General features: G+C 40.5%; 2 protein-coding genes across 3 annotated transcripts; one reads left to right on the top strand and one right to left on the bottom strand.

Annotated features, from left to right (window-relative positions):
* Positions 1-631: 631 nt before the first annotated feature.
* Positions 632-11,534, top strand: emc1 (ER membrane protein complex subunit 1). 2 transcript variants are annotated; one of them, XM_035159587.2, is made up of 23 exons: positions 632-779; positions 1,231-1,358; positions 1,471-1,536; positions 1,610-1,703; positions 1,796-1,924; positions 2,214-2,340; positions 2,566-2,715; positions 2,876-3,043; positions 3,481-3,552; positions 3,799-3,897; positions 4,044-4,140; positions 4,752-4,868; positions 5,244-5,252; positions 5,670-5,869; positions 6,472-6,621; positions 6,947-7,108; positions 7,362-7,481; positions 7,909-8,046; positions 9,051-9,224; positions 9,476-9,686; positions 9,790-9,874; positions 9,957-10,086; positions 10,292-11,534. In XM_035159587.2, exons 1-23 carry the CDS (start codon positions 688-690, stop codon positions 10,469-10,471), a joined length of 2,898 nt encoding a protein of 965 aa, XP_035015478.1. In that variant the 5' UTR covers positions 632-687; the 3' UTR covers positions 10,472-11,534. The 2 variants fall into 2 exon arrangements, with proteins under 2 accessions (XP_035015478.1, XP_035015479.1); XM_035159588.2 differs by lacking the exon at positions 5,244-5,252.
* Positions 11,535-12,619: 1,085 nt separating this feature from the next.
* LOC118110383 (ERBB receptor feedback inhibitor 1) lies at positions 12,620-23,360 on the bottom strand. Its single transcript, XM_035158059.2, has 4 exons — positions 23,134-23,360; positions 16,778-16,906; positions 15,477-15,556; positions 12,620-14,759 (listed from the first exon to the last, which is right to left on the bottom strand). The coding sequence occupies exons 2-4, from the start codon at positions 16,816-16,818 to the stop codon at positions 13,756-13,758; spliced, it is 1,125 nt and encodes a 374-aa protein (XP_035013950.1). The 5' UTR covers positions 16,819-16,906; positions 23,134-23,360; the 3' UTR covers positions 12,620-13,755.
* Between the last annotated feature and the right edge of the window lie 3,065 nt (positions 23,361-26,425).

The following is a 26,425-nucleotide window of genomic DNA, read 5'->3' as shown; positions in this document are numbered from 1 at the left end:
CTCATGGGAAATTAATGAAAATTATGAAAAACAAACCATCTCTTGATATTAAACCAAAAAAATCATGGATCCATGCCCTGATCTGGATCTGCAACAAAATTTCCTTGGGTCATGCCCCACCCCTACACAAAATTTCATGGAAATCGGTTGAGTAGGTTGTACGTAATCCTAAACAGAAAAACAAACAAACAAATGCGGAGGTAACAATTAAGCATGCACCTTACACCAGTTAATCATGCACTTACATCTCTTGCGGCCTTATTACCAGAAAGAACCAGCAACCAAGCACACAAACAGACAAACCACCTTCAGTTTCTTCCTTCTGTGGAGGTTCTCAGTCGTCCAGGTCATGGTATCTTCAGGCCTTGTACATGTGTGCAACTGGACTTTCATGTGTTTACTGAAGACATTTTAATGGGGCAAGAAAGTAGTTACTTGAGGGCCAGAATATATTTTTTTAAATTTGATGAGAGAATACTTATCTATTTATTTAATTGAAGTTGTACATTTTAACAGTCATGGAGGTAGAATTTGTTGAAGGACTGTTGTACCTAATAATGTCTAATGGAGCTATGGGCCTTGCTTGCCTGTAGGGGGCAGCACCTCTCGCTCCACCAGACAAAAAGGAGGCTCGTCGACTTCCGACTTCCTCCTTCCCATGAAGAGCAAGTCGAAGCTACTGCTGCAATGGAGAAGCTAATTTTGTTGTGGCTGAAATGTATTATTTTGTGCAGCACCGTCGAGGCCGTGTTTGAGGATCAAGTGGGGAAATTTGACTGGTAAGATGATCCGCACCCGTGTGCTGTTTAGAGCCATGTTTTAATGTGGGGATGGGAACGCTAGCACCTGTCACAGCCATTAGCTGCGACCCGGTGTGCTAGTGCTGGACTTTGTGCGAGAGAACAGGCCAAAATAAAAGCATAAAATACAACAAAAACACAATTAAACACAAATATTGTATGTACTAGCTTTCCTCGGGTGCTGTTTGCGTGTAGGAAACCAATGGCCTCTTTAAGTCAATGAGTAAAAGCTTTGGGCATTTGGATTTCATTGTAATCGAACTGACAATGACCAGTTCACTGTGCACGAATATTTTCAATTTGTTTTCCTTTCAGCTGTCAAAGTGACACTGGTGTTTGGTCCCTGTGGCGACACAAGCATTGGCTTGAGCTATAATTATAAAGAAGCTTCATCAACCCCCTGACAGCATCTTTCCTTTGTGGTTCACAGGAGGCAACAGTATGTAGGCAAAGTTCGTTTTTCTCACTTCGACACACACGCGCAGTCGTCCAAAAAAGTGCTTGTGGCAACAGAGGACAACGTCTTTGCTGCACTCAACACCAGGACTGGAGAGTTATGTGAGTGTTTGGTTAATCCCTCTCGAGAAAAGACGGTCCTATTGGGCCATTTGCGTAATAATAACAATGATATCAATTGTTTTAAACTGCTGCTTTTCAATGTTTGTCACAGTTTGGCGACATGTGGATAAGACGGGGCCAGAGGGAAACATTGACGCTTACCTGCAGCATGGACAAGGTAAATATTGTCATCGCAGTTGAGCCCTTAGTTCCTCTATTGGGAGCAGATGACTCATTCAGTTGTTTCCTAGATGCGGTGATGGTCGTAGGCAATGGCCGTCTGCTGCGCTCCTGGGAGATAAATGTCGGTGGTTTGAATTGGGAGATTGTGCTTGACTCTGGCAGGTGATTACCTCTTTGATTGGCCGTGACTGAGAATATACAATAACTGTATTTATTTTTGATCAGGCGTTAAGGAGTTTTGTTGTTCGTTTTAGTTTCCAGTCAGCGTGTTTAGTTGGACAGCATGACACAGTGAAACACGTGGCTGTCTTGAAGAAAACTGCCATCTCTCTCCATTACCTCTCCAATGGTCATCAAAAATGGATAGAGAATCTTCCAGAAAGGTAAATTAAATTTAAAAAAAAATCCCTGATGTTGTCTGTGCATTTTAAATATTAGTTTGTCTTTATTAACAAAATGTTTAACTTGAAATTAAGTAAATTGTTAACCTCATTGCTTTGTTCATAGCAATATTGAATGTATTTCATTAAAACAGCTGATTTTTACATTTCTGATTGCTGCTGATATTTAAGTGTCAAATCCAAAATTGTGAAAAAATTAGATGTGTAGAAACTTAATAACGAAATGTTTTTGTTATAACATTGTGTATCTGTCTGTCTTTAATCTCACCAGTGAAACCGTGGATTACCAGGCTGTGTATTCTGGTGGAAACGGCGAAGTTTATGCACTGGGAGTCGTTTCCCATTCCCACATTACTATTGTTGTTTACAGTGTGGAGGACGGAGAGATTATCAAACAGGTAATCCTTATTAAATTTAGCCATATAGTGCTTTCTATGTGCTAAAACCTTCTATGCTGTTTTATCCTGCCATGTCAAATCTTAATACATTTGTAATATATAACTACTATGATTCTTAGTTACTTAAATAAAATGGAAACATCATTTTTAATACACAAAATAATGATAAAACATTATATGAATAAAATTCCATGTTTGTTACGCCTCTGCTTGTGTTGTCTCCAGATCTCAGTTGAAGCTCCATGGCTGTCCGACATACAGGCCAGCTGTGCAGTGGTTGGCCAGGGGATTTTGACATGTGTGGACTCTGCAACTGTGTCCTTGTACATGCTTGACTTAAATGAACAATCCCAGATGACCCAGATCCCCCTGCAGGTACCCACTGAAATATTACAAAAATAATTTAAACTTTTCCACTCGATGAAACAAACGCATTTTTGTCTACTGCTCTGGTGCGTTTCTCTTCCAAAACAGTAAAACTGTCTCCATACATCTCCTCAATATCTCTGTCTCATCCTGGAATTTCCTCCTCTAGACACTGGGACTTGAAGCTGCCCCTGGCTTCCATCCAAAACTGGTGTCCACTCAGCCCAACCCAGCTCGTCCACCACTGTCAGAGTTCTTCCTCCAGCTCGGGCCTGAACACCACCTGCTCCTTCAGCTCAGCAATGATCAGATAGTTACACTGAGGGATTTTAAGCCAGTACGTAACCGTTTCCCTACACTGCACTTACATTTCATATATGAGATTCTGATATTTAAAAAACAAATTACTTATTGTTTTTAGGTTTTTTCTAGAGCACTTGTTTATTCTGTAAGTTATTATTGTACTTTACATCACTCTTGATAAAAGCTGTCGATTACATGCCTAAAATATAAATGTTACATTTCTGCTTCAAGAATTTGATTGTCAAAAGCATATGGGTGGATAGCATCTGCAGAAGTAAATGTTAGGTATACCCCATATATAAAGAGTTCACATTGATTTCTTGTGTTCTAAATATGTCTAAATAATAAATAAGTCCTTATACGTAGATAGAAGTTTTCCATAATGCGTAAATCTCAGAGCCATTCTGTGATATTGCAGTTGTTAGTTTAAGAGAGAGTTTGTGTAAATTATTGATGTTTGATGTTTTATAGGCAATGCTGGTTTCATTTGCTACCACTGGAGAGAAGACTGTTGCTGCTGTCTTGTCACCCAAGAATCAAACTGTGAGTTAATGAGAAACCGTACATTCAGATTTGTTAAATGTGTCGTTTAGTACAGTCTGATTTGTTCCCTCTTCTGCTTGATACATGACTGACATAGGAGATTGATTAAGAAATCAAAAGTGTTGCACTAAAGATCATAAACTGGTTGTTGAGCTGAAGAGATCGTTAAAATGATCACATCAAAGTCAAATAAAAGTACTTTTTGAACCAGTGTAAAAGATATAAATATTTGGTTCCTCCCTATAGGCTTCCAGTCTGAACCTCTTCAGTGCAGAAACCGGACGCAGACTTCTAGACACAACACTGATTTTTAATATGGATCCTAATGGTGGGAAACCAGAGAAGGTATGTCTGTTTTGTGCCAGAGTCTGTGGCTCGTCAGGCAACCATGGTGTTTATGCAAAGTCTTAAAAAAATATTTACTCTTGGAGTAAGCTTCATGGTGTTCACAATGGGTTTCCACTTGACATGGTTTTCATTCTGTCTTCCAGCTTTATGTGCAGACGTTTCTCAAGAAAGATGACTCAGTTGGCTACAGGGTCATGGTGCAGACAGAGGACCACACACTCACTTTCCTACAACAGCCAGGTATGGATGGTAGAACAAGCAGCTTTATCAGTATTGGTAATAGTTATCTTTCTGTCATCTGAAGTATTGGTTATGCTGCCTGCAACAGTGCTAGTTTTGATTCTACCACTGAGAGGCGCTAAAGTTAAAAAAGAAAAAGAAAGTAAAACCTGCTTTTAGTAAAAATAAATAAATAAGCAGACAGCATTTTTCCAGGAATTTAGTTTGACCAGATCCCACAACTATGCTAATGTTTGGACATTATATTTTTCTACTTGTGGTTTGTTGATATCACAAATAGGTGGAACTTTAGATTTCTGTGAAGAGTTGTTCTCTCATGGTGATTACTGTTAAGATCCATTACATCTTTCTCAAATTCAAAGAGACAAGTGAGTCTTGCTTTGCCTTGTGATAGCATTGTGGTATATTTCCTTATGCCAACGTCTGACCACTGAGTAGTCAGACATGTTTTTAGATTTCATAATACACACACAATCCTGGCCGCCTCCACAGACACGAGGAGGAAAAAAATGTGTCATGTCATAATTCACAAAAAACGTCAGCACGAACTGCATACTGTCACAGGGTGTGGAAAGTGGAACGAGTACAGAACAATGAGTCTTGTTTTCCAGGGCGTGTGATATGGATAAGAGAAGAGGCCCTGTCAGATGTGGTGACAATGGAAATGGTGGATCTGCCCCTCACAGGAACGCAGGCAGAGCTGGAGGGAGAGTTTGGCAAAAAGGCCGGTAAATGTCAACCAAAATTCCTCCTTTTTATATGTTACTCCAGAGATTCCATCATTAACAGCTGATCCCTGCAGTAGATTAATATTCAGTATTTCATCTGTGATTTCCAGTTCTCAAATTCTCCTGCTTGTTTAATTATTTAGATATTTATGATTTTAGAATTGATAGTTAAACTTAAATCTGTGAATTGTTGCTTTTACTTTATCCTCACTTCAGTTGCCCAAATTTTGCTTTTTTTATTATTCATGCTGTTGCTTTAAGCTGGTGGCCAGTGAACAACAATTCTTGAGTATGTTGAGATAATGAATCACTTGGTTGCGTTTGGCTTCACCTTCTTCTGCTTTGTCCTGTTTTTATTGCTGCGTTTGGATTCAGCCATTCAAGGTAACAGACTTATCTGCTCTTATTCAGTAACTCTTGATTTCTTTACTTCAGGGTCTCCTGCTCTATCCTTTTGTCTATGTCAACTTCTACCAACACTTGATTTCACTTTTAGGATTAGTCTTGTATTATACTCCTGCAGATTGTGTATGTAAATTTGCACCTCCTCTGTTTAATTCACAGTTTAATCAATGATTCAAACAATATTCTGCAGCCTAGCGTGTATTTTAGATTTATTCAGTGATCAATACATCCGTTTAATTTTGTGACGTGCACCTGTGATTTGCTTGCAACGACAATATGTCCACTACAACACAGATCTACTAAATTGTGATCCTGAAATGATTCCCATAATGTGAAGTGAATCCACTGAGAGCCATTAAGCAGCTTCTTTGCCTTCTTTTGCTGTTTTTTGACTAGATGGATTGTTGTCCATGGTGCTGAAGAGGCTCTCCTCTCAGTTCATCTTGCTGCAGGCCTGGGTGACCCACCTCTGGAAGCTGTTCTATGACGCGCGGAAGCCTCGCAGTCAGGTCAAAAATGATGTGACCATCGAGAACCTCTCAAGAGATGAGTTCAACCTGCAGAAGATGATGGTTATGGTTACTGCATCTGGGAAAGTAAGAAACTAGAACCTTAAATATATATAATATTTAACAGTTCTTCAGTAAATTTTGTAAAAACAACTAGAAGCTTTTCCAAAATCTTTCCAACAATGTTCAAACCAGAGAAATCAAAGTAACGGGACGTTTCATTTTGGTCACCTTTCATAACATTACATCCACTTTACCAGTGGCTTTGCCCGTCTCTGCTGTAATTACCGGGGCGTATGAAGAAGGAAAAACAAGCCAGCCATTTAGCCAGTCAGCTGTATTTTCCTTCCACTGTTTTTATTGGTCACTATTATTTTTCCGCTGTTTATTATGTAATGTGAGAAGACTTTAATGCATGACCTCATCTATGAACATGATCTGCACATGGTCAGGTAGATTCTCATCAGCGATCATCCCACACAGCTCGACAACGTCATCAAACTAGGTTGAGTTTACATAGTCTATATTTAACTTTGTATTTGGGTTTTGCTCTGTATATTGTTTCAGATTGTGTATATTTAATCAGACAGACCTAAAGAAAAAATAACACCCTAATAACTTGAGTCTACCAGATCCCGTGAAACTCACTTTTCCCTTTTCATTTCGTCCTCTGCTTCTTTTCTGTTCAGCTCTTTGGGATTGACAGCAAAACTGGCAGTATTTTATGGAGGCACTACCTGGACAACATTCCATCTAATTCCGCCTTCAAACTAATGGTGCAGCGGACCACTGCTCACTTTCCTCATCCCCCACAGTGCACACTGCTCATCAAAGACAAGGTACTTAATAGCAAGGCTTCTGAGCTCTGTGGTTAAAGAACTTCAAGAATACAATTTCATTAGCTTGTGGGCCGAATAACCATTAGCAAAGCGAATGACTCTGCTGTGAAATCACAAGATTTGTGAGTCACAAAGAGTGGGGGGCTTCCAAAGCATTGCTACTCATCTTGTCTTTATAAACACAGTAAAAGCTCAGTACTTTTGTTCTCCTGCAGTTACCAGCACTTAAATGAAAATACTTGGTTTAACCTGAGTAACTTTAGAAGCAGTGTAAATCTATCTAATCACTTCTCTTGTAATTTTTGTTCTGTTGTTTTTTCATCAGGACACAGGGCTGGCAACATTTCATGTATTTAACCCCATCTTTGGAAAGAAGAGTCACATCACTCCACCCACTCTGCCTCAGCCAATACTTCAGTCTCTCATCCTGCCGCTCATGGACCAGGATTATGCGAAGGTTTTACTGCTGGTTGATGACCAGTACAAGGTCAGTGCCAAACTGTAAACCAGATCAACATCATGAATGAGCCATTAAATGTACTGTAGGGTGTGTCTTGAAGCCATCAGACAAACACGCACCACCCCAGATCTTTCTTTTGTTCATCTTAGCTTCATTCTATCTGTCCACAGAAAAATATAGAATTTAATTATAGTGACATTAAGTGTATTGGGTGAGTGATATTGGCTATCCAGAAATATCTTGTAAAAAGTGTATTTTTTTTATTTTGGTTTTCCCTCAGGTGTCGGCCTTTCCTTCGACAAAAAATGTATTGCAGCAGCTCCAGGACATGGCCTCATCCATATTCTTTTACCTGGTTGACTCCAGTCAGGGAAAACTCTCTGGTTACAGGCTACGAACGGCAAGTCAACAAATCTTTGCTGCATTATTTCAAGGTTCTTTGCACATCAGGCCTCAAAAGGTTTTAGCCTCCAGCAGGTGGCAGATTGTTGCCAAAGCTGATGACGATGGTTGCAATATTTTTATTGTTTAGAACTGAAGTGATAACTTTCCTCCATATTTCAGTCATGGAAAAGATATCAATATTAAAATATATTTTACATGACAATGTTATAGAACAGAATAAATTTAATTTACTTGGAATGAAGGAAATCAATACGATACTCAAAGTGTGACTAGCAAGTGGATGTAGCAAATAATCTGTAAAATATTCTAGAATGACAATTCTATCCTGAGGCTCTGTTCATTGTTCCTGTTCACACTGAAGTGCCACAAAATGATAGTTAGATCAAGCACGACTGAATTGAATATTTTTTTGGGGTTCTCAGGATTTGTCAACTGAGCTGATCTGGGAGGTCGTCGTCCCAACCGAGGTACAGAAGATCGTCTCCATCAAAGGGAAGAGACCCAATGAGCATGTGCACTCCCAGGGCAGAGTAATGGGAGACCGCAGTGTCCTGTATAAGGTACAATAAGTTCACCTAAAACTTGACTAACACTGTGGTGTGGAAAGAGTGGAAAAAAATATTTTCAAAATCATACCCCTGTTGTTATTTGTACTGGATTGGGTCAGTGCTCTGCCTCGTCTTTCCCACTTCAGTCACTAAGACAGTCACTCCCTGTTTTCTGATGTAAACGGAGAATTCGTCATTCCGAGAAACACTGAACGTCACATCACTGTTTCCCCAGTGAATCATGTTCTCTCCCACTGACTTGGAATAAGAATCAACACAAGGACTCATGCACTCTTTGTCATAGTTCTTGTTTATAATCTTTGTGACGTATTATATTAATCATTCTACATCTCCGCTTATCACCAGACTTTCATGTACGTGCCTAAAATGGACAATAACAACACAAACTCCAAAAGTCTGTCTGAATAACTGTTAATACAATCTCACAATACAAAAGTGGGGGATAGAACGGACAACATACTGGTGTCTTATCTACTCTTAGAGCTTTGTCAGTAGTTTTGAACATGTGTCCTGAGGGGGTGTCTGTAAGAAAAAGGTTTTCACCTAAAATCATCAGGTAACATCCCATAGCGATCAGAAACATCAGGTCCCGTGTTGATCAACTTGTCACACAGACGTATTTGGCAAACAACTATGTCGTATTTAGGCCAGTAAGTATTTATTCCTGATCTTTTGAGAGAGCAAATGTGTAACAGTAAAATAATTCATTCGAAACAGCCCAGAAGATCATTGTATTATTTAGTAGGTTCTGTTTTTTTAAATTAATTGGTCATTAAAATATTTTTTCCCCCTAGATGAAGATGGATACCATTTTACATCTAAGCTTATCAGTGATGTTCATATTTAATATGTATGGAAAGGGCAAACTAAAAGACACTACACCTTGAATCTTGTGAATTTTATGTTTTAGTCTTTGACTTAAAGTATTACACTAAATGTATTTGTATCCATTTTTCAATTTAAATATGCTAAATGTATACATCTTTCTTTTATAGTACTTGAATCCCAATCTCCTGGCGGTGGTGACTGAGAGCACAGACTTGCATCCGGAGCGCAGCTTTATCGGGATCATGTTGATTGATGGCGTGACTGGTCGCATCTTCCACGTGGCTGTTCAGAGAAAGGCCAAAGGACCAGTGCATGTTGTACACTCTGAGAACTGGGTGGTGGTAAGTATCAGTGACAGCTATAGTCTGTAACCCTCTTATTGGCAGAAAAAATAAATAAAGATCTGTTGTTGTGTTGCTTGGTTACAGTAAGAATGTGGTGTTGGCTCATGGCAGATTTATAAAAATGACTAAGCACCCACATTGTATTTGAACATTGAACATATTCAACAGAAAGACTTTGACATGAAACACAGGCAAAGCCTCGGGTAGTCGTGTTATCTGACCTGTGACCGTCTCCCCTGACTCCACAGTACGAATACTGGAGCACCAAGTCTCGCAGGAACGAGTTCTCTGTAATTGAGCTGTATGAAGGAATGGAGCTGTACAACAGCACCGTGTTCAGCTCACTGGATCGACCACATGCTCCTCAAGTACTTCAGCAGTCTTACATTTTCCCCTCGGCCATTTCTACCATGGAGGCCACTCTGACTGAGAAGGGCATCACCAGCCGCCATCTGCTCAGTATGTTTCAGTGTTTTCCTGTTTGCCACTTTTATGATTCCCAGATAGATACAGTTGTTAGAATAATAATATAAAATGTCTCTGTTTCTTTGCTATCTCACAGTTGGTTTGCCATCTGGAGGGATTTTGTCATTACCCAAGATGTTCCTTGACCCCCGGAGGCCAGAAATAGTGTCTGAGCAAATCCGGTAAGTCCTTGAGTCAGATTTGGTTTGAAACATTTTTTTTTTTTTTATCTCTACCTGTCTAACCTTTTCACTTGATCTCCAGAGAAGAGAATCTGATACCGTACGCACCAGAGTTGCTGATCCGTACTGAGTGGTTCATCAATTACAATCAGAGTGTGGCAAGGGTGCGAGGAATTCACACTGCCCCCTCTGGGCTGGAGTCGACCTGCTTGGTGAGTCTGCCATCACAATACCAAGAAAACATAGTAGATGTAGATTACAAAGATATGTCTCTATAGGTTTAAGCAGTTGTCTGCTTTATTATGAAATTTGTTGACATACAGAATTGAATTTAAATTTTTTTTTTTTTGTAACCAAATGTTCTCTTCTCTCCAGTTAAATCAAACAAAAATCTGACTGTTACTCTTGTCCTGGCAGGTGGTGGCGTATGGTCTCGACATCTATCAGACACGCGTCTATCCCTCGAAGCAGTTTGACGTGCTAAAAGATGACTACGACTACATGTTGATCAGCAGCGTACTCTTCGCTCTTTTCTTCGCCACCATGATCAGCAAACGCCTGGCAGAAGTCAAACTGCTCAACCGGGCCTGGCGGTAAAGTGACCGTCAGAAGTCCCATCTCTGACTAGCCCAGAGGCTGCACGGAGGACCTCAGCCCGAGGAGATGAGGTGGCTGAGGCCGTGCCTGTAGAAGAACCAAGGTCCATGTTCAATAAAGCCCATAAGCTACTGCATGGGTGAGGGGATGGCAGGGTGGGGGTGACGACAGGGGGTAGAAAATGTTTTATGTGTTTTTTTTAACTTATTTTGCAACCACAAGGAATAATTTCATAATAGAATAATCATTTTTGTGCCATGTCGATTTGATGACATTTTTTAACACCTAACTAATTACAAATGAATGCAACATTGTTGGATCTATTAAATCATGGAAAGTCCAACACTTGTGATTTTTTGTGTTTTAAATTCTCCAGAACCAAGACAGGACAGAACATTTTTTAGATGAATTTATTAACCATGAATAGGCTGGAAAAAAGCAGAACAGATAACTTTCTTTTTTTACTATGCTGTTTTCCTGGCTTGGTCCTGGAGAATATAGACACTGCCTTTTCTTTGGAGGCAGAGCATACAGCTGAACTTTAGTGCAGGAGAAGGGAACCCGTCTCCTGTTGTGAACATATGTAAACATCAGCCAGTTTAGCCATGATGTTTCTGTTTTTTCCAGATTTGTTTTGTCATGTTTCTGCTTTGTTAGACAGCTCTAATGGTGAGTGATAATAAATGTTGAGATCAGATAAAAAGAGACAGAAGACATGCAACGTGTGAGAATGATTTGGTACAAAACCATAGTTCTATGGTTTATACCCTTTGTCCTGCTGAGATATCTTAATGCCATTTGTTTTGATGGCGAATGAACTGTGAATATTTGGTGTGAGGAGATATGTAGCATGGACAAGAAATGGTTGTTTGTGCTTTCCTGAAGACACTCCCACCAAAGACACTGTCACACTGTCTACCATCACGTGGTTGACCAAGGAAAATGATCGACAGTACATTTTATTTAATGATGTGTGTGTATCAGTCATCCTGCAGCTCATGTTTGTGAGCGGTGTTCAAGCCGCTGTTGTTGATGCTCCATTAAAATTAGTTTCAGATCTCTAGTTAATGTTTTTCTTTTCTACAAAGGAAGTGTTTGATTAAGGTTAGACATTATACAAGTAAACATGTAATAAGCTAGTAATGTGTTTACTTGAATGAATAGGTTGTGATGCATTTTCCAAATAATGTAACTCAGTAGAGCACATATCTCCACCAAGACCCAACAGTCTCCTTTCGTCCCATACTTTTACATATCAATTCCCTAAATGTGCCTGTTTTTCCCCCCACCAAGATCCATGAATTATTCTCTGGGAAATCCACAGAAATGTTGAAAAACTCCCCGTTTCATAATGTGAAAAAGTAGGAAAAAAATTACGCCCCTAATTCTCATCTGCACCAAAATGTTATGAGATCTTACCTAATATCACATCCTTCCACCAGGTTTCATTGAAATCCGTTTAGTTCTTTTGTTGTAATCTTGCTTACATCAAACATGCAAGCCATCCAACACACTAGTATCCTACAGTCTCCTTATCAAACCACATTTAAATTCGCTAGATCCGTATTTTTCTTAGGATCTGCACCAATTGCACACACTCATAAATATCAGTTCCCTAAACATGCCAGATTTTCATTAAGATCCATGAATTATTCTCAGTCAACAATCGATCACCAAAATTGCCAAATACCATCATCTCACAATGTTGGAGGAAGTGGAAAAAATACATTCTTGGATCCGCCACCTGATGCAGATCTAAACCAAAATTGAATGGGGTAATTTCTGACTAATACGGCATCCTTCAAACGAGTTGCATGGTAATCATGAGTTTGGTTGGATTTGGGTGAAAACATTACCTCCTTGTTGAAGGTAATGTGTTTATCAATTAAACCAGCAGAAGCAGCCAAAGACACGGAAAACGTTAACGTTATCACATGTTAAAAATTACATTATTTATAAGGTACACATATGCATCCTTAATTATAGTTTCTATTAAACATCTATGACGCAATAACACTGGGAAGATAAGGAACAGGTGGTTTCCCTCTGTTTTTATCAGAATATAAGAAAATCTTTTATTACAAAAACAAGTGTCTGTGATAATCCAGGCATAGCAAGAAAACAAAACACTGCACAATGAGCCAATCATAGAATGAATAAGTTATTTTATTTCTATAAATATATTAAAAACATAATTTTACAATGATTCACTTTCGACACGGCAACATGATGAACTAACAAACAGCAACAGAACCTTCATGAGAACTTTTCAACTCACTGGTGTAACAGAGGCTGTAAATGTGGGTCTGCACTAATGTAACAGGATTTCTATTCTCCGCACACAGACATTCATCCAGATCTTTACACTTGTGACCATGAATGCAGCATTTGAGTTAAATTCATACACATTGTTAAATACTTTGCTTTAAAATTATCAATATTTAGTGTTTGTCAACTGATCATCATTTTTAAAAAATGGCCTCTTTTACAAATATGTATATAAACACAGCTGATGTAAAATCTTAAAACATGAATGACTTGCTGCTGTTCTATATATGTGTATCAAAGGGCCTGTCAATCATTATCAAGTGTGATAACAGGTTTAAATTAGTTGGATCACTGAACATACTTTTAAATAAATTAAACACTGATCACATAATAATGCAATATGAAATCAATCAATCAATCAATGGGATGATACATGTGAGTGTATAGCGGGGGGAGGGGGGGTGGTTTGGTGTTTGAAGTAAAACCAGCTTTTTGATTGAGAACTGAACTTACACTAAAGTGGCAAAAATAATTAGCATTGAAATTGACTAGAATCCATTGAAACTTATAAAATAAACTTTTCTCAAAATAACATGAGTTCACCGTCTAATTAACTATGACTCATAATTATCTTAGTGTGAGAATGATTCAGCAAAACATTAAATCCATCAACAATATTACACTTAAGATGTAAAGCAGCATTGTCAAAAAAATTCACGTACAAGCCCAGCTCGTACATACAGTAATTATTTGCTCGCATATAAGAGATGTCGTGTTCTCTCCGTTTCTTTTTCGAAATGTGAGCGAGTGACTGACAGATGTTTTCTTCCCTGTGAGATAACTGCAGTATCCCAGCAACCAAAAGTAAAAATGGGAATATGAGGTGAATATTTCTCCCCTGTTAGTGAAATCACTGGAATGTTATGATGTGTTTCCGAGTTGAACCAGAGGAAAACATGCTGCTAAAATACTGGCTGGCAAAATGTTCAGTTAACATTCTCACAGTGTGAGGGTTTCTATCTGTTCTGCCACATCCTCGACGTTTCACCGAGGAGCCTCTCCCGCCGGTCTGTGCGCGGCGGTCGGCCCGGTGGCAGGAGGATGTAGTGTGTGGCGCTGGTCTGTCTCCCGTCCTTCAAGATGGGAACGATGCAGGGAGTAGACTGAGCTGCGGGGGGCGACCTTTCACTGTGGTGTCTCTGTAAGGCCTTGCTCACATATTTTGGGTTAGCAGCAAAACTCTGGGTGGCGGGCATCACACCGTTGATATAAATCGGAAGGCTTTTGGGGCTAGGGGTGCGTGGCGGGCAGGGTGGCACTAAAGGGACCCTCGGAGGAATCTTGGGAGGCCTGTCCTCCTCGTTGGCAATCACAGTCTTTACGAGGGCGGGAGGTTTTCGCGGGATGGGGATGCGAGGAGGGATCAGTGGTTTGTCGGTGGGGCAGGTTGTGGTGCTGCTGTGTGGCTGGAATGCTTGGCCTGAGAAGGAAAAACGAAATCTGGCTGACTGGTGGGGATCCGACTGTTTGCTACACAAAGAATCCCCAACTGCTGACGCCACATGCTGGTGTGGCAGGTGCCCAGGTGCCCAGTTGTTGGCTCCGAACCCTCCTCTACCTGTTGGTCTGTCCTCCCTGCCTGGCCAGGAGAAAGCCATGGAGCCGATTCCAGCTCCACCTGCTGGGACTGGCTCCACCAGCCTCTCCTGGTAGGCATGATTCACTTGTCCACTCTCTCTGTTGCTGCCCTTGGTTATGGCCTTGGGGCAGCTTTTGGGCAAAAGGCGACGTCGGTCACTGGTAAAAAACTCCACCTCGTTATCAGCTGCTTCGTCCGACATGAGTTCCTCAGGGTCAGGGAGAGGTGGAAGGGGCTTGGGTCCTCTCTGGAAGCCCCCGAGCACTGTCCTTCTCTGGGAAGAAGGGACGACCTGGTCCCCATCATGGATCCGCAGTAAGTTATCGGACATTAGGCAATAAGTATCGGAGTAGAAAGGAGACTGGGGGCCTGAGATATTGGCTGAAAAAGAGCAAAAAAGAATCACATATCAAACCAATGTCCCCATGACATCTTAAACACCAAGAAAGCACTGTTTTCTAGACAAGGTTTTGCTATCACTGTTGTTTCCTGAAGAGGGGAACCAACTCTCACAGGAAGAAACATGGAAAACAACTTGCAGTGAGAAAACTAGAGAGAAGTGATGGTGTAGGAGGGAAAAATACCAGATGGAGCGGGCTGCCCACTCTTAGAAAAAAACTCCTTGTTTTTAATTGAGGTATCGTACAGGAAACTGGAGCAAGAATATATCGAAAACAACCGCTTGACCTATCCCCCTCTTCGTCAAACATCAGCCACAACACCCTGATTAACACAGGAATCGTCATTATCTGCAGGACAGGCCGCAATCTTAACCGAGCTTCCCATAACCTTCTCTGTGGAAACATCCGATGTGCCCCAGACTGCAGGAACAGCTGGTGACCAGGGAGCGATAGCTTCCCCTCCATCTTCACTCTGCTTCTCTGCTACAGTGCTCAGTCCACTGATGACAAGCTTGCGTACACTCGCCTGGCTACATGCTGTTTTATTAGTCAGCCAGGGTTTACACTATAGTTTGACAGGCCACAAAAAAGTTTGGAACAAAAAGCTATTCTAGTGGCGAATGTATAAAAAATAACCATTCTACATTTATTATCACAAAAATGTGAATATAATAAAAAGAATATGTAGAAGACTCACATTTAAATTCCTTGGCCATTTGCTGTGGTTGAAGCTCCGTCAGGTTTTGTTCCATGTCAGCACTTAGGCCCGAGCACACGCTGCAAAGCAAGAGAGGTTGAGAAATCCATACTGTGTGTGTGTGTGTGTAAATCATTACTGCACATAGTAAGTCATTATATGTGAGAAAGCATGCTTGACATATGCTTTAACAGAATATATGTTCCATTCATCTTTATTTACATTATGTAACTCAGCATCTTCACTGAACCGTATTCTTCACGTATGTTTGCACTTTGTTTACCTGATGTTGTCATTTTGTTTTATTTATTTTCTTATATTTCATATTACTTTTGCTCATACTGGCTTTGTTATGCATACAAAATCTGTTGTATGTTTATCCGTCCTGGAAGAGGGATCCGTCCTCTGTAGTTTTTCCTCTCCTCCAGTTATTTTTTTGTCTGTTTTTATCAAACTCAACAGTCTAAGGATAGAGGATGTTATATAGTTTATGGATTGTAAAGGCAAGTTTATGATTTTTTGCTATTAAAATAGAATTGACATGTTGAAACACCAAGAGGATTATGTCAGGGAGTAATCTAAAGTGCAAGTGAAAGTCAGTTGGCCTTTAAATGAAAGCATGTGTTCTTAATTTAATAACACTTTAAAGATTTGCTGTTGAGTTGCTGAACTTTTCAATTTGTATTAGTTAGTGTTGTGTCTCTTCTTACGTCAAACGAGGTAAAATGATATGAAAAACAATGACAAAATGGAAAGATTATAATCCTACCCCTGATATGATAAATTAAACATACTGATGGTATGTTCATACTGTATAATAATAACTGATTCCTGTTCACAGCTTGTTCCATGGACTATATATAAAGACGGATGATGCATCTCCACTTCCTCACACTATCCAGAAATGAAGCCAAAATATCCCCGATAAGAACGGTGTCATCCTGTGCATTTGAAGCCTGAGTCTGCACAGAAGTGATCATGGGATGGAGCCGCAGTAGTGAGGTCCCACCGATACACATGCTCAACCAATCACGAGTCAGTGTCAGCTGTCAATCATGACGTTTCACCTCGTTTTTATAGCATCAAATAACTAATTATAACCAAAATTATTTAACATGTATTCTGACTTATTAGTCAGGTCCATGTCCAAACTGCTATCATGGAGGAGGCAGGGTTTATGACCTTTGTTGCAGCCAGCCACCAGGTGACAATCAAGATGCTTTAGCTGAGTTGCTGTTTCGTCCATCTTTATATAAGCTCTATGGTTTGTTCTGGTCAGTGTCAGGGTGGTGTTGCTGTACCTGTTGAGGTCCTGCTGTCCCCAACAGTGTTTCTGACTCATGGTCAGTCGTGTTGTTTAATATCCTGAAGGTCTGTATCGGTAGAGTTCCGGCACAATTCAGCTTTGTCAAACCCATCACCTCTTCATTCTAGCCAGGGGGAGAGAGAACAGAGAGCTGAAACATCCACACCGTGTTACAGCAGGTGAGTCAGAATGAAGCTTTAAACTCCAAAAACATGAATCCTCCACATTTGGCTTTTGCGTTACAGGACTCCTTCCAGATGTTCTGGTCACACCTTCATCAGCAGTGTGAAATGTTCATAAACAGGCCACATAAACCGTGTACATCTGGAACACAGCACCATCCAGCGCACCCAGCTGCACGCCGTTCTGCTGCCAGGCAGGTCAAAGGTCGAGGCAGATACTCTCAAAGCACAGACACATACATCACTTCTATATTAAATAATTACCTCTGCCAAGGAGGTCATGTTTTCACCCCATGTCCATTTCTGTTTGTTTGTTTGTCTGTTAGTTTGCAGGATTACGCTAAAACTACCAGACCGATTACCACGAAACTTGGTAGGGGACGGATGTTTATGAGTGTATGGCATTTGGTGCAGATCCAAATAAAAATCAGGATGCAGTGAATTTAACTGTTGTGCATGAGGGGACTGTTGAGCCTTGGTGGAGGAATATGCTCCACTGAGTTCCATTCTAATTTATATTATCAACACAGCATGGCTACACACTTATATTCTACGTAGTGCACTGAAACGACACGGAGTGCATCAAAAGCATTTTGTGAAAGACAAATACATCTTCATCTTGTCCTGATTACTTGCTGTGTTACGGTAAATAACAACATTACATTGGCTGCATAGTTTAGGTGAGCCTCCAGGAAAACAACAGTCACAACAAAAGCTCAGTAAACGACTTCAGTCTGCTCGGGCAGCTGCCATGTGTATCTCTTTGTGGTTCCAGCTTAAAGCCATCTCTCTGATGAGCAGGCTATTGCACAACCTCTGGGTCAGATGTGGGAGGGCAGCAGGCAGCGCTCCTCACCCTCCTCCTCCTCTGTGACCATGAAACCCTGCAGTATCCACCCTCACAACAGGGGCTAATTGTGCAGCATTCCTGTGATGCTGAATGACCAACCCCGCCAGTGCTCACACACACGCACATGCACGCACGCACGCACGCACACACACACACTTAAGGAAAAGTTAATGTCATTCAGATTTGGCTTTGGGTCTTACTTTATTTTGATTACCTTTGCCAAGGAGGTTAAGTTGTAACCCTGTTTTAAGTCTGTTTGTTTGTTTGTTTGTTTGTTTGTTTGTCAGATGTATTACACAAAAACTACTGAACAGATTTCCATGAAGAAATAATCCATTAAATTTTAGGGTGAACTAGACATTGCGAGATATGGTGCTTTTCAACCATTTCACTGATTCTCCAGTGAATAATTCATGGATCATGAGGAAATATTTAGGGGACTGATATCTATGAGTGTGTGAAATATGGTGCAGCTTGATTGAATTCAAAGGGACTGTTGTTGGGATCGGTGGAGGTATGCGCTCTACTAAGTGCCATTCTAGTTCATTTATTTATCATTTGAAGAAAAGGGACATTAGAAACACCACACCGCAAATAACAAGGAAACACTTTACTACAACTACTACTACTAATACTAAGTGTAATAAAAAATAATCATAACAAATTCAGAGATATTGCATTAAATATGTCACCATCTACAGAGTGGTAAAAGAAACTTGTCAGAAAAATATGTATAAATACGGACACGCCAAGCCACAGAGTTAAATCCCGACCTCCATGTGGCTTAATGCCGATGCTCGTCATTTTAATGTTTAACTACTGGTACGTGAGTGATGGCTTGTTTCCTGATAAGACACCAGCTGTTTCACTTTTCCAATTGGAGACGGATGTGTATTCTGGGTGAGGTGAGGCTCATCCTGCTTTTATACGAGAGGTGATAACATCCGCTTCGCTCCCTTCGCATTGAAGTGGAAAACCAGAGCAGCAGCTTAGATTAACCACATCATCTGACAACTGACTGGGGGGGGTTAAAAACTGAGTGACGGCCCTCTGTCAACTGGACTCTACCCTGATGGCGTGTCCATGAGCAAAGCAATCAATATTTTCCAGCAGCAATGTCATTTCTGTAAAACCTTTAATTTTGAACATTTTATTCACAAAACTGTGCAGAATGTGCAGAGTTGTGTCTACATTATTTAGAATGTAACTAATTGTGAGCCGGTCTCCGCTGTTAATCGTGATGTTTTGCCTTGATAATGTAGCATCAGATAATGGAAAAATTAACACTCAGACAAATATCAGTATGATAGGAACTAGGTGAAATGACAGAAAACACCTTTGAGAAAAATATATTTGACATGTATTGTGACCTTTGTGTCTACATTATTTATAATGTAGACACAACACAAACACTTTAGTGTCCCTGTTAACTACACTAACAGCTACATTTCACAATAAAATATTAAATTTCAGGTACTGCTCACTTGATATTCTCTTTCCTGTCTGTATAACCCTGCGGCAACTCACCTGCAAAACCACTAATTAGATATCTACCCGCCCTACCCCACACACACTCACTCACTCACATGCCTGGAGGCCTAAAGGTCTCCATTTTATACCACACTCCCATCTTACTCTTCAAAGTCCTGCTTTGTTTCATGTCCCTAATAGGTCTACAGTTGACGTAGGAAGCGAACAATGCAGCGCATGCATAATGCAACAACAAAAAAGAAACACTCCACAAACAAAACACAGTGAGTCGTGCATCTATTTGCATATTCATGTGATCCTTAAAACAACCGACTGTGGCGTCATTTCCGCCAGTGAACCTCGGAGATGGAAGACGCTGAACAATTATGAATTCTACCGGCAATTACTCAGTCTCCATGAATGGGGCCACTCTCAGGCATGAATGGGCCTTTGTGTCACTTTAGTGTGCAGCGAAACAAGCCTGAAAATCCAAGTGAACTCTCCCATGAGGTTAGGACTGAAGATACGCCATGGAGACAAGCAGACAGGGCCAAGGTATGGGCCCGCGCCACAAATCCCCTGCAGGAGAACCGCGTGTTGGAAGAACAAACCAGAGACTCCGAAACACTGTTTGTTTATCTCATGCGGGAGCCTTGATGTGTTGTCGTTGGCTGTTCCCACCTCACTTTATCCAGGCAAGAAGCCATTCACTGACTGGACCATAGAGGGTATAGCTGCGTTCAGACATGCACTGGGCTCCGCAGTTCCTCCGTATTTTCTCCGGATGAGGTGCATGTGAGAATGTTCGGAGTGAAGCCGTTTTCAGACATTACCTCTGGGTAAAATCTGGAGAATTCTCGACGGCGTTTACCCGTAGTTTGCCTTTTACACATGCACAGCACAGCGGGAGGTTTTTCTCCACAGACGCGTTCACAACAGCAACAAATCCTCCACGTTATTCAGGTGAGAGGTGGAGCAGCCGGGCGCAGTAGACAGAGACAAGAAGTGACGGTTTTACTCGAATGCAGATTTTACCCGGAGGTCATGTCTGATAACAGCTTATGTAAAGATGAAGGACATGACAGCTCCCCAAAAGTGAAGCAAAAGTGTCACGATTTTCACCTGGTGGCTGGCTGCAGAATAGCTCATTGATGCCGTCTCCTCCATGTTAGTGAATGGGACATCAGTTAAACTAAAAAGTACATGTCAAATACATTTTGAAAAGGTGGCTTCTGTCATTTCACCTAGTTCTTATCATACTGGTCTTTGTCCAAGTGTTAATTTTTCCATTATCTGATGCTACATTATCAAGGCAAAACATCATGATTAACAGACTGGCTCACGATTAGTTGAACGCGTGTATCGATGGGATCTCACAGTGGGAGGAAGTGGAGACACATCATCCATCATCGTCCAGTCTATGGACTCGACCTCTATATGATTTAATTATGGTGCTAGCTTTAGGTATTAGCTTGTTTTAAACTCTACTGGCCAAATAATACGCAGCCTAATGTTCTGAACCGAAGTCTTGATGTAAATACTTCCACCTCAACATTAGTAGGCCACAAATGGTGCAGTAGTATGTGACAGAAATAAATTATCTGTTTTCAACACCAGGATTTACAGCCTCTAAGTTTTAAAGTCTTATCATCATCATATATCTAAATGTGTGACTGTTTTTTTACAAAGGGTCACTGTCTACTGACAACCCAGAACTGTTGCCGACATATATAGTCAACATTTACTGGTTTTTACTGGGCCAGATGTGAGACCCGTGCAGTATAGATGTGAATCACTTCACCAGATAATGCGAATTCAGTGCAGTGCAGGTCGATGAGATACACACCACATGAGCCAACCTTAATCTTTAGTGTGTGTGTGCAAAATATGATTTCACAGTTTGCTTTTTCAACTGTGACATGAACACGTTTTACACTGTGCAAAATGTGGTATCTCTAATACGTGCTGAGGCTACGCAGTAATTCAACCTTTTCATTCATGTTGTTATACACTGTACAAATTACAAAGCCTACCTGGACAGTAAAGGCCACCATACTGAACCAATATGCTCTAGCATTTCAATAATAATTATATATAAAATAGATTCATATTTCTTTAATTAATTTTTCAAATAAATGTTGTATTATGCTTATACTAATATACTTTTTGACTCTATTTAAATTCTTATCATACACTTCACTGTATTGCATACTGTCCTCGTTATACCACACTACACATTGTTTGGTGTTACCATGTGAAAAGTAAAGTCTCACTTAAATCCTCCTGTCCGACTGTGGGACTGATGCTGGTGAATCATTAGCCTCTGGGATCGGCTCAATTCATTCATGAACTATACTGTAAGTTTACTCAGGCAATTTATTATGATATGAATCAGTTTTACTGTTCAGATTGTTCAGACAATTAAGTGCCATATTTGATTGTAGAGGCTGATTCAGCAGGCAGGTGTGGAAGTTACCCTCTAGGATAGTTATGAATGACAGCTCCGGGCAGTCATTTTGACTTGCAATAAAACACCGTCAATAATTAATGCAATTAAATTTCCATCAATAGCAATCAACAAAAGTCCAGAATATATTAATGTAATGGTTATTGGAGGTAACACATAATTGATTTACATCAGATTTTTTTAATGTTTTACTGTTTCTCTTCCCATGAAGAAGAGTATAAAATCCCACCTGCACTCAGTAGCAAAAGTCAGTCGTTAAAAGAAGGGATCATGTGACATTTATTGTGACAATTTGCATTAAAAATGTGTTTCGTTTAGTTAAGTGTAGTTAAGTTTAGTTTAGTTTATTTAGAACGTTTTTTAAAAGGTAAAATAAAAATACCTGTGTTTAAAATAAAAATCCAAAGCTGGATATCAGAAACATAAGTAGTAGTAGAAAACAAAATTATTTTAATTTCTTCGGTAAAATAAATTACAATACCTGTGGCCCAACATTTCTATAAAGAGTAGAAAATAGAAAACTAAATAAACAAATTAAAACTGATTGAATAATTGAACATTTCCCTTCATAAGTTCATTATGCAGCTTTCAGATGTGTAACTGCAGTCATATAAAAAATATAAAAAATTACCCGAGTGAGCAATATTTATTTAACCCGTAATAATGTGATGGAAAGGGAACAATCTTAAAGCAGCAGCAATTTGATCTTATGCATAACAATGTTAGTTTATACAATTTGATTTAAATTTTACATTCGGGGTTGGAGGAGCCTAACTATCTATTTAATGCTACTACACTTTCCAGAAAATGTATATTGTTAAATAACAATAAATATAAACACATACTTTTTTTTTTACATAAAATTGAAATAGATTAAAACACACATTCTGAGGTGTCCCCCCCCTCTCTCCTTGGGCTACAATTATTAGACGTGAGTCCCTCTCCAGCGCCCACTAGTGGCTCAGCGGGGACGGTCCCACAAACAGCCCGCCTGTGTGGATCCTCGGGGCGGACATCAGGGCGACATGCAGCGGCTCAGAGGAGCACACTGCCCCGCTGATCACAGAAGAACGACCCGTAGACGAGCTGTACCAGTCCACACCCAGTCCAACTAAAGAGTATCCTCGGAGAAACAACTACAATCCTGTTTGTATTTATATATAAAACACTATATATAGATATGTATACTGACCGCGTCTGTCGTTACTTTTTACATTTAAAGTTCCCGGAGAGACGGAGAATCAAACACTGCTGCTTTCTTCTGTGTTTAAACAACATCACACAAAACACTGCTCCTGACTCCACTAGATTATAAACTCAGTTCCCTCTCTCTCTCGTGTCGGTATTATTGTTTTCATGGCTAAATGGAAGAGAAGTCCTACCGTGAAGAAGCGGGTTACTCCTCCATCACGTAGAGCGGCTGCTGCTGCTCCAGTCCAGCGATGTAATCTCTGTCAGTGTGTGTCGGTACAGACTCCAGGTCAGATGGGACCCATGTGCCACAACATCCTCCTCTGTCACCAGCGGCAGAGACTCATCATGTCAGGGTGACGTGGGTTTCCACATCTCCTTATAAATGCATCCAGCAGCCCGGGCACGTTACTGTAACTCCACCCTGCAGCAGCAGCAGCAGCCTGACAGTGAAAAAACCAGGCTCAACTCAACTGAAGTGAGATGACTGCACCCTGAGCTGTTTGTGGACTTAAAAGTTGATATTTGCTACTTGATTATGCTCCATTTGTTTTTAGAAGGAAAATATTTCAGGCTATTTTTTTATCCATTACATTTGACCGACTAATCCTTACTTTACTCTTGTTGAATAATTTCAAATTTAAAGTTTTTTGCCTTTGAGGGGCTCCTGGGTGGAGTTACAGTATATCTACGTTTAAATTTGAGTTTAAATTAACCAGAGTATAAACAATGAGAGACAACATAGCATATGTTTTATGAGACGTTGAACAAATCAATGTCACATAAAATAAACTTTTCTTAAACAAGCAGTCCCCTACCAACATTTTTAATCTGATCTTAATCGGCCACATTGTTTATTGACCATTTAAGGTTGTTTAAAAATTAAACATGGATATTATAGTATTAGCAATAGTCCAATTACACTCTGAAAGGGGTCATTCAGCAAAATAAGTACTTTTATTTGTGATAATTTAATTCATGATAATTAATTTTTTTATTAGTAATGGATTTAAAAGATCTGAACCTCGACTACTTACAATCAGAGAAGAAGTTGTCGGCCTGGTGGGTTTTCAGCTTGATATACAAGTGAAAGAAGTTTGTATACGCACAAAGAAAATTGTCCCAAGTGTGACTGTCATTATCCACAAGTTTGTTGAAATCAGTGAGAGACATGAGACTTTACTTCGAGGCCAGAAAAATATCTGTTCTCAAAACCTGCGGAGCATTTATTCAGAACAATGTTTCATTTATGCAAATGAACTCTATAGGTGAAATGAAAAAAGCAGCCTCGAGAATCAGAATTCAATCCAATGGGTGTATGGGAAATTGCCCTTCATAAACAATTTTGGTTTGACCTGTGTGGGAGTCCGAAAGAGTGTGTGGGTGGCTTCTGGCGTGAGCACAATATATATGACTGATAGAGAGCAGCAGCCGGATTGTGGTGGATGAAGCCTGCATGTCACATCAGAGTTCACTGTCTGTGTTTGTCTTCACTCACGCTGAGAGGCACAGGGACAATGCACGAGGCCGTTTACCAGAAAATAACAGGGAAGTGAATGCAGGCCGTTCTTTTTTTTGACCACAGAGTCCAGACCACACTGAGCCAACAGTCTTCCACCAAACTATCATATAACTTTTTATTGTAGCAACAATCTGAAGAGGTCCTCTGGCAAATACATATTTAATATTTGAATGTGCTGAATAATATAACCACCTCATAAAAGTGTCAGAGAGATAACTAATGACCCTTTGACCTTCTTTCCTTCTCTCCTACGGTTAACTCGTACCAGAATAAACCAATAAACTCCATAAAGGGTCATATATGGGCCAAGGAGTGCCTTATACCCACTGTAAATCAAAAACCCACAAAAGAAATACATCACATGTGATGTTCGGCAGTGCTCGTATTGCTGCAATCATCCAGTCTCCATCCACCATAACTTGTTTGCTTAATGGAATACTCATACTTTTGAGCAAATACGCAGTTTGATCCACTTCCTGTTGTGCAACAAAGTGATTGGTAGCACATGTGAGTCCAGTGTGGGCACATAAAGAAGAGAAACTGACGTCAGGCGTTTGCCCTTAAAGGGTAATGCTGCGGCTCTCGTCTTGATTTTGAAACATGGCTCTAAATACAATCAATCCCTGTTAAATGTCTGAGTTAGCTCATTTGTTCTATTAAAAGTCAGACAGTGACGTCCCAAAAACCCTCATGTGTTGCCACCTGGACCAGCAGATAGTCTCGGCCCTGCCTCTCTGCTGTAGATCCACGGCCCCCGGTGGGCGCCCGCAGTGACCCAGGATGCACAGAGCTGTGGGGGTTGTTGTCGGCCCGGGCCAGTCTCCCACAGGGAAGGTCAAGTCATTTCCTGCTCTGAGAGACCTCCGTCCCTCACAGATGTCAGTGCAGTCAGAAGCCCACCTCCCACATCTGTACCCCCCCCCACCACCACCACTACCACCACCCACCCTCCCATCCCCTCCCTTGTGCTTTTCTTTTTTCAAAGATGTGATGGATGGCTCTGAAGGAAGTCCCTCACATCAAGGGGCTCTTTTCATCATCACTCTCTTTTTTTTTCACGAGCTCAGCCTGATTAAAGAGGTGAAACCTCAAGGTTAAAGCAGGAAATACGCACCAGTGACAATTCAGGAAATATCAAGCTGGATAGATGGAGCAGATCAGTTTCCACGTCCCTCCATGAAAACGCTGTGAACAGCAGATAATCCCTGCGATGAGAAACATTTTAGAAGATTGATCTCTGCCCACCACCTATCTAACAACCTCTCAAGCTGGAATATGAAATGAAGTAAGTAGGTGTTAACATATGTGTTCTATGGTAAGTACATTTGTGTAGGTTGGTGTGCTGACATGGTGACACAGGGAATTCTCTTATAGAGGAACCAGCTGTGTACAAACATGTAATAGCAATTAGAGCGCCGTTACAGACTTGACAGACAAGGCCTGTGGCTGTTTTCAAAGTCACGGTCGACCAGTCTTATGTTTGAGTTTCACATTTCTTGTAATTGCGGTGCCGTTGTCCCTGAGAAGCTAAAACACTTTTAGATGTATTCATTTAACAAATAATCACATGGTAAAATGCCTCAGTTACAGCTGCTACGTGTATAAGGAACTGAAATGCCTATCTATTAAATCAGAAGTTTGTGAATGGATGAGTAACCCTTGTGGTGGGTCACTGGGGCATTGTCAACCAGAGAAGTTATCAGGAAATTATCAAATTCTATGCCGTCACGTTTTTGTTCTTTTTATTTGCTTCTCTGTTACCACCCACCACTTCCTCCAGCCTGACATGGAACAGTCATGTTTGACGTTTTCATTTCAAAGTGCACTACCAAACAGAGGCTGTGTTTTAAACAAGGGGTAAAGAGGCTTCCAAAAGTTCTGTCCTGTCAAGTTCTGGATCAGCACCATTCATAAATGTGTCGCTGCTGCCTACTGAGTTTTGTTCAATGTGAAAAACAACC

The sequence above is a fragment of the Hippoglossus stenolepis genome, chromosome 6 (assembly GCF_022539355.2).
Source record: "Hippoglossus stenolepis isolate QCI-W04-F060 chromosome 6, HSTE1.2, whole genome shotgun sequence".
In the NCBI taxonomy this organism is placed as follows: domain Eukaryota; kingdom Metazoa; phylum Chordata; class Actinopteri; order Pleuronectiformes; family Pleuronectidae; genus Hippoglossus; species Hippoglossus stenolepis.
The sequence above is the reverse complement of the archived record's forward strand: the minus strand, read 5'-3'. Positions and strand labels throughout refer to the sequence as shown.

Bases quoted from the DNA above. Each gene is read 5' to 3' on its own strand.
- emc1 (XM_035159587.2), top strand. From the start codon at position 688: ATGGAGAAGCTAATTTTGTTGTGGCTGAAATGTATTATTTTGTGCAGC. The intron at 2,716-2,875 runs GTACCCACTGAA...TTCCTCCTCTAG, and splicing joins TGACCCAGATCCCCCTGCAG to ACACTGGGACTTGAAGCTGC. The intron at 7,482-7,908 runs GCAAGTCAACAA...TGGGGTTCTCAG, and splicing joins CTGGTTACAGGCTACGAACG to GATTTGTCAACTGAGCTGAT.
- LOC118110383 (XM_035158059.2), bottom strand. From the start codon at position 16,818: ATGAGTCAGAAACACTGTTGGGGACAGCAGGACCTCAACAG. The intron at 15,557-16,777 runs GTACAGCAACAC...CTTGCTTTGCAG, and splicing joins GGACAGCAGGACCTCAACAG to CGTGTGCTCGGGCCTAAGTG. The intron at 14,760-15,476 runs GTGAGTCTTCTA...GCTCTTTTTCAG, and splicing joins AATGGCCAAGGAATTTAAAT to CCAATATCTCAGGCCCCCAG.